Source organism: Ricinus communis, chromosome 6, assembly GCF_019578655.1.
Source record: "Ricinus communis isolate WT05 ecotype wild-type chromosome 6, ASM1957865v1, whole genome shotgun sequence".
In the NCBI taxonomy this organism is placed as follows: Eukaryota; Viridiplantae; Streptophyta; class Magnoliopsida; order Malpighiales; family Euphorbiaceae; genus Ricinus; species Ricinus communis.
In genome coordinates, this window is record NC_063261.1 from 24919555 (window position 1) to 24928386 (window position 8832).

The window sequence follows — 8832 nt, forward strand, 5'->3', positions numbered from 1 at the left end:
ACATATATATTTTTTTAATTTTAATCAAATTTAAGAAATAATATTTTAAATAAAATCTTAATATATTTATGATTATAGCATACATTGTTAGATGTCACATTACTTATAAAATCGTAATTTAGTAATAATTCATATTAAATATATGTAAAATTATATAAGAAATAATAAAAGCATAAAAATATGTACCTAAAAAATGTTAAGAAAATAAAACATTTGGTACTCCTTTGATACAAATAATATCTCCGCCTCTCAAGTGCAAAAGTGTCAAACCACAAACTAGTTTTTTAAACTTTACCATTTTATTATTTTTTTTATATAATTTTATATGTATTTAACATAAATTATTACTAAATTATGATTTTATAAATAATATAATAGCTATTTTTAAAATTTAGTAAATAAAAAGTAGTATATTAGTGGAAAAATCACACAAATAAAGTATGACTTGCTTTTTTCATATGGTATTTATCATATAACAACATAGTTGTAACACCCGGAATTTTTTTATATATTTAATAATGAGTTTTTATTTAAGTTAATTTTAGCTTTATTTTTATTCGGTTTAATTGGAATGATTTAAATACAAATTTTGAATGTTCATGTTAGATAAATAAATGAGTTATTTTCTATACCCAATTAGTTTAAAATTTTAAGAAATTATTCAAGTAAATTATTTGAGAAATGATTATATTTTGGCTATTCAAATTTTTCCAAATGCATATTTATATAAGTAAAATTATATATTGGAAAATTTTGGAAGAAATTATGAAGGATGTTTTTATAAAAGAATTTTGAGAAAATTGGTATTATAATTGATTAGTAGTATTAAATTTTAAGTTGGAATTTGATTATTTAATTTAATTGTGTGTTAGGACTAAATTGGAAATTTATTTTGGAATAAGGATTGAAAGTATAATGTTATTTTTATGGGGTTTTAATGGAAATTTGTGAGTTTGGTATTTTTGTAAATAAATATGTCGATCAGGGGTATTTTTGTAATTGTGTATTTTCAATAATTCGGATTTGGCCCAAATTAAATAGTTAGGGGCTTAATTGAAAGGCTAAAGGAAAGTTTGGGGGTCAAATTAAAATTCTGCGGGATGAAATTGTAAGTAATTAATAAAGTTGAGGGACCAAATTGTAATAAGGAAAAGTTCAGGGGTCAAATGTCGATATTGAAGGGAAAGAAATCGGGGAGAGAGAAAGTAGATCGAGAGAGAGAGAGGCGATGGAAGAAGAAGGGAGGAAGGCGGCGGCGTCGGTGGCGGCCGTCGGGCGTGGGCGTGAGCTGGCGCAATGGCGGCAGAAAGCAAGCGGAAGAGCGTAAGCGGCTTCCGGAGTGTTTCCGTTTACTGCTGACGTTGTTGGCCGAAGTCGGGTGGCGATCGGCTCCTACGAGAGCTTTCAAAGAATGCGCGACTGTGGTGGCCGGAGACTAAGATCCGGTGGAGAGAGAAAATGGTGGCAGCCGGTGTTTTTGGGCTTTTTCGGCGAGCTCCGGCGAAGGATGGATGATCGGAGGATGTATCCCGACTCTCCTCATCTCAAGCTTCGCGATGGCACCGGTTTTGTGGCGATCGGGCTTCGTTTGCAAATCGACAGCCGAGATCGTTCCCAAATCTCTCCGGATGATCGGGTGTTAGATCGGAAAATTGGAAGCGGGGATCGTCATCAGTGCGTCGTTGTGAGTCCGATGGTGTGTTCGGATCGTCGATCGGACTCTGGCGGCTGGAGGCTAGTCAACCGAGCGACCGAGCGTCTCGGTAATTTTCTTTGGCCCGTTAATTTTAGAAATTCTTGGTTTATTGTGTCTATTGGATTATATTGAGTATTTGATGATATTTGTGAGTCATAAATATTTGTCTGTCAGTTGGCCTGCCATAGTCGTATTTTGTCTTTGTGTGGCGAGTCGGAAATAGTGAAGTTTGGGGACCCGACTCCCGTTGTTTAAATTGTTGGATATTTGGAGTGTTTTTCTGGCAGGTCCTGGACCCGTTTTTACGGGGGGTAATGTTCGTGTTGTAGGGGAGGTTCTGCCGAATTTTCGGTAGTTCCCGAGTCGAGATTCTTAGATACCCGGTGAGTCTAGACCTAGGATTAATGATCGATTGTTTCATCGTTTTGATAAATTGTTTTCCGTGACTAGATTGTCAGTTCGTTCGGCTCGCTCCTACCGAGGCACCGGAGCAGAGCTAGGAGGTCGCCAAACCTGTGAGTTAAAGTCATATATCGCTTACGCACGTGTCATGCATAAAATTTGATTTGCTACTGTGAATATTTATTTGCAATTTCAATTTTTCATTTAATTATTATTATTATCATTTGCATGATGCTTTTAATTACTATTTAAATATGTTTTTCCTTTATTACCAATTTTAATATTGCATGATGACTCAGGATGGGACGACAGTAGAACATAGGAGTTGGATGAGTGTCCTAATATAATCTGAGAGAGATAGGGAAAGGGTAAAGAGGTAAAAATTTTAAGAAAGAAAGATTAGGACCTGCCCTGGTCGAGCATCGCTCTCTGGGCTTAGTAGAGTGTGGTTGCCGGAGTAAAGGTCCCTGGTCGAGCATTGCTCTCTGGGCGCCGGCTTATTTGGAAATTTAAGTGACCAGACTGGAGGTAAGGTCCCTGGTCGAGCTTTGCTCTCTGGGCGCCAGTCCTGTTGGAATGAGAGGTTTGAGATGTTAGAGTTGAGGTTAGTTGAGACATAAGTGTTGAAATAATCGAGATTTTAGAGTTGGGATTAGAGTTCTACTGAAGTACTCCGTCCCGTTGCATGTGGAATAAATTTTGTTTAAGCATGGCATGACACATATGTTTTAACATGACACGTATGGTTCGCGTGATTTATTAATTATTTTTAAAATTAAATGAATGTGATATTGAAATGTTGGAAACTGTTTTAGATATATGATTTTAACTCACTCTCGAGACTGACAGTCTCATTTTTACTGTTTTTCAGATTCGTGACTGTTAGTTCTCTTGCGACTCTTATTCAGTAACCCGACTCCTTCATCATCGGGTGATGTATTTGATTTGGTATGTAAATTGGTAAATCTTAGATTCTCCGCAGTAGTAATAGTAGATGTATCAGTTGTAAATTTTCTGAGCTTCGGGTCTCGCCTAGTTTTTCTGGCAGACCGAAGTAATTATGTAAAATGTAGCATTTAAGATAATTTGTGGTTTTAATAATATTAATTTGAGATGAGATTTGTTTAAATCAGTGAGTGTCAGGCTTACTACGGGTTTCGGTGGCCTTAAGTCTACCCATTCCCTAGTGCCGGTCACGGGCCCACGGGTGGGGTCGTGACAATAGTCATAATATTTTTATTGTTTTCATATTTTAATCTTTAACAAATAATTGTTCTTTATTTAGATTTTATTTTAAGATGTAGCATAATTTATAAGTATTTGATTTAAAAGTTATTATATTTTATTCTGATTAAAATTTTGATATTGACTTCTTATATTCTGATTTTTAAAAAAATCTTTTATCTTCGTATCATATCATGTTATATTACATCGCCTTTTCCGCTTCTGTTTCAGTATATTATTGGTTTAATCATACGTCAAAAGTTCAAAATTCGCTTACCAGTCTAGTGCAAGCCTGAGTCATAGCCCTCTCTCGCGCTGTGGGATCAAATGAAACATCAAGAAATCCTTTGCATATATGGAATTGCCCAATGCTGCAATGATTTATGCACACTCACACAGACAGTTTAGACAAACTGTTCTTCAGGTATATGATCCAATTTTAAATTGTGTTTTTGTATTATTGAGCAGGAAACTCAATTTCTTTCTTTAAAATTTGCCCTTTAGAGTTTTTAGTAATGTGGATTATGCCAAGCTTAAAACTAGATCATCATTAACAACTCTTTGATTGTCTTGTGTTTAATAATAATATTATTATTGTCTTTAGAGTTTTAATGATGAAGAGTTTAGAAATGGGTATAATAGGTTTTCCAAATTTAAGTATGGACCTGAAACAACACCTTATATTTAGGTTTATGTGAGTATAAAAGTGTTCACAATATCTCAAAAAAGAAGAAGAAAGAAGTGTTCACAATGTCTATCCCCATGGATTGAATATTAAGATAGAATCACATTGTGGAATAATAATCAACCTTAACAATGCTATAAAAGAAAATACAAATTCTAAGTTGCATATTTCAAATTCTTAGCATAAACAGCTTAGAATGAAATATTCGCAAGATGTTAGTAGAGATCAAAATAACATAATAAAGTTTCTCTAATATATTAGTAAATTTACAACAAGAAAATTCAATTAATACTTACTTTATTAATGTGATGAATCACATATGATAGACATAACAAGATCTAAGTTAAAATTTTATCACGCAGTCACTGTAAAAAATGAAGTGATGCAAAGTGAGAAGCACTAGGGTTAAAAGAATCTGAGTTATTTAATGCAATTTATAAAGAATGAAAAATAGAATTGAAAAGTCGAGAATAATTGGAGAGTCTATAGTCTAGAAAAACTAAAAAATTACTAGACTATAATATATATTATCGAAAAAATGATACATTTTTATTGTACTATTGGTTCGATTTGGTTTAATTCGATTTTTATTTTTTAAAACCAAAACCAAATGAAATTTGTTTGAATTGAATTGGATCAAATTGGTTTAGATCTGGTTAATTTTTGTGCACCCCTATGAGCTCCGTCACAACCGCTAAACTACCCTCAGGGACCAAAGCAAATGTAGCAAGTAACCTTAATTTTTATTTTAATTATATTATATGGTTACTATAATTCATTAAATTCTTTTAATATTTGTTTGGAATGATACTATATCTGGACAATATTAGAAGTTATTTGTCGTAGTTTCACTCTTTTTCTTTTCTTTGGTTGCTTGTCAGGGCCTGAGTTGAGGACATCAGATAGAGTATGCGCAACTTGAAAACTGGAAAGGAAGGGCTACTGTGAAAGCTTTCATAATCTGCTATAATCATTTATCATCATATAACATTTATTAAGCAATTTATCATGATTAATGATTCTTGGTAATCTTCATATTGTGTTTATTCCAAGCCAAAACAATTTCCAGACCAGATGTTGATAAACAAAAATCTGCAGAGGAGCTCTTCTGTTTATCAATTTAGTGCCACCTCTTAAAATCAAATAAGGAAAAACCATTTAATAGAACCCTGATTCAACGTCTACGAATGACAAACCGATTATAAATCTTTACGTAGTCATATAAGAGGTATCTGGTATAAATGCTGCGAGGTGAAGATGCATGTCTGTGATGCTGTGATTATAGAAAGAAGAGGAAGATGAAGATGAAGATGGAGAATGATGTAAATCATTTGCTGTTAGAAAAGATGAATCATTCAGTAAGCCAGTTGCAGAAGATTATTGATCAATTAGGGAACAGCAGTATGATTATGTTCAACAAGAAAGAAGAGGAGGACGAATCAAATGATTGAAGAACAAAGTTAGAGTTATAAGAAGTAGCTGAAGTCTGGTAGAAAGAAAAGGCAAGTCCAGAAAGAATTAAAACATCTCTAGAAACAAGAACTTGATTGGTCTGTAAGTTGTAAACTCCATAGTAACCCTTAGATTCCTGAAGGAAATCCTGGAAATATGCACTTTTATGCTCCAGGATCAAATTCTGCTATGTTATGACTGAGAGTTAAAACACAGAATAGGCAATCCAAGTTTTTCAAATTGTACATTAGTCCTCCATTATGGTTAGAAAAATATGAATTGTGCAGTCAATGTGCCAGTGGCTTCTCTTATTCACAATGATACATAATCCATCTGTGCCCTGTAAAATCATAGGATGAACCCAGCAAACAGTTCCTACGCCTCAAAAAGAAATCAGCACAACGGCTCAAATCCATGCAATAACTCCATCTGACGGACCTGTCAACTGCTTGTTTTGCTAATAGAACTGAAAATACTCTTTGCTCTTCTAGATACCTGTATAAATGAGACTGATGGAAATGGATATTATTAGTATTTCATGACTGGTTTTTCTATGACTTTCTTTTCTTTCTTTGTACAATTTCGAGGGTATATTCAAATACAAAGTGACAAATCCACAATCTCTTTAGAGTCACTAATGAATATTCAAAGCATCTTGTTTTTACATTGCTGTCACAAATAGTAATCCATCAAAGAAAATGACAAATACTTCTTTATAGTGATGACAAACTAGCCAAACGGCCACCCTGTTTTGTTTTTCCAATTTTACAAGAAAGTCCTGAATTCTTTTATACAACAAAAACAGAACCTTGTTTTCTTGGCATAGATCATTGATAGTGAAAGAAACTATAAATAAAAGCATAAAATTAGAAAATTAATCCCAAGGTCTACAAGTATACATCAGAATTCAAATGGGACTACTTTGTAATTAACATTACCACATAAGTATCTATCTATAACTTTTTCTATTTTGTTTTTGTTTCTTTGCTCTTTTTTTTTTCCTGTAATATCAATCATTCATTATTACATCTCTAGCCAGCGGCCTTGGCTTCTGTCTGTTTGATGCCCTGGCCCTGTCCGGCGACCGCCATTTCAGTCTCGGCGGCTTGTGCTGCCTCCCGGAACTTCTTATAAATGTCACTCCTGTAAAACTCTCTAGTTCTAGCCACCAAAATGAATGATACAAAAGTACCAAAAAATGTTACAGCAGTAATAATAATGAAAGACAGCTTAAAGCATTCAGTCCCAATGCAATTTAAGTCTTGACCAGGCAGTCTCACTCGTCCTTGAGCTGTCAATTGCTTCATCGCCTCCTTATCATACAAGTGCCCTGCAACCCTTACATTAAGCAAGTAGGACCCAATTGGGCTGGCTACTGACCCAAAATTGTACAAAGTAGAATAGTACTTTAGGCCGAAAATCTCTGAGATTATAGCAAAAAGCAATGGCCATTGAGCACCAAAACAAAACCCAATAACTATTGATGCTACGTAAAGTCCACTAGGGACATTAAAGGCAATTAGGAGGTGACCGACACATGAAAATAGAAGGATTAGGGTGAGCATTAAAGGGCGAGGAAACTTATACTTGGTTAAGAAATGTTCAGACGCAAAACCTGCTACAACTCTACCGAGATAATTCCATATACTTACCAATGACACAAAGGTGCTAATACTTCTTTTAGGGTACCCTAAAGAAGTCCCTATCTGGCCTAAGTTGTCAATAGCTGTGAGTGTTCCTCCAACTCCACAAATTGTAGCTAAGAAGAGGATCAACATATCAACACTGAAAAGTGCTTGAAGAATAGTATAGTCCTCTCCTCTATCTGGTGGCCTAAAACAAGTTTTCCAGCAAGAAACATTGCTGCTGCTGCTGTTATCCTCTATACTAGATGATGATGGGACAGTGATTTCTTGTTGTCTTGGCTTCTCGGTTATGATATTCAAAGGTGAAGGGTCATTCAAGGCTACCTTCTTGCTCTTCCAGATCTTATACTCTTCTATACAAACAATAGCAAGAGGAAGAAAGAGCAAGAAAATGACCATGGCAGCACTAGCACCGTACTCGGCTCGGTTGAACTGGAGCTGTTTCTCTACTATGATGATTATCATCAGAAATCCAGCCAAACCAAGAGAAATGTAGAGAAAATTGTAGAAGACTTTAAGCTCATTTGGTTGGCGAATTACCTTCATGATACGAATGGTACGCAGGAAGGCAAAAGAAATAGCAGCAGGAAGCCACCCGATGAGCAAAATCAAAGCCTTTGAATCATCACCATAAAAGGCATGGTACAATTGAGTAATAATAGCACCACTCAGACCAACATAACCCTTCAAGATACCAAGAACAGCACCACGGCTTTCTGGGAAATTCTTGACACATGTGACAAGAGACCCAGTATTAGCAAACGACTGAGAATTGGCACCTATACATATGTATAAACACATATGCCAGACATGAACTCCCGTGATTTTTCTAGTCACGGCTAGCCATATCATGAAGTACCCAAAAAAGTTCAAGACTGCTCCCATCGAAAGAACCACCCACGGTGGAGTCACCTCGTTGATTAAGCCGGAGAGGACTCCGACGTTGGCCCCCAAGTCTTTGAAGAAACTGAGGAGATTGAGGGTGGTCTGGTCGTAACCAAGGGCTGATTTGATGTCACCCGAGTAAAGACTAAACATGTAAGTTGCACCTGCTGCCGACATGATTAGAAATGACGCGAAAACCATGAACCACCTGCCGGTGATAACTTGGATGGTTAGGTTCTTCATGTCAGCCAAACCACCGCCACCGCCACCACCAGGGCCAGCAACTACCATTTTCTTCTCACTGCTTTAACGACACACACTCTTTGGGTTTCTTTGGCCTTTTAGAGGAAATGCTGGAGAGATGTAGTCTATAAATACAAAATTAAGCTTGAAATGTAGAATGAGAGCATTCCAGTATTTTACTCTTACATAGACTCAATGGTTGACTTGGAGTTAGAAAGACAATCAAGTTTTCATCCCAAAATAAAATAAAATAAAAAGAAATTATTTTATAATATTAATTAATAATATTAGTTTTTCTTTAAATGAAATATTATTGGTATTGGTATGAAAATTCTTATCCAAAAGAAATTGATAGTTGTATATATCCTCATAAGTGACAAAAGAAATTGGCATATAGGATCAACACTTGAGGGATTTCTGATTTTGAAATTATAATTTCCTTTTTTGTTTTTATTTTGGATACGGATATCAATATTATGTATATTTTCTTTTAGTATAATTATTATGGTGTTTTTTTTAAAAAAAAAACACTATGGGGTTAATTCATTTTCTTAATCTTATTGAAAAAAAAAACATAGATTATCTTTCTTTCTAGACAA

At 34.9% G+C, this 8832-nt stretch overlaps 1 protein-coding gene across 1 annotated transcript; it reads right to left on the reverse strand.

Moving 5' to 3' along the window:
- Window positions 1–6158: 6158 nt before the first annotated feature.
- LOC8258906 (protein NUCLEAR FUSION DEFECTIVE 4) lies at window positions 6159–8449 on the reverse strand. The gene has a single exon (XM_048376038.1). It carries the CDS (start codon window positions 8279–8281, stop codon window positions 6491–6493), a length of 1791 nt encoding a protein of 596 aa, XP_048231995.1. The 5' UTR covers window positions 8282–8449; the 3' UTR covers window positions 6159–6490.
- Window positions 8450–8832: the final 383 nt, after the last annotated feature.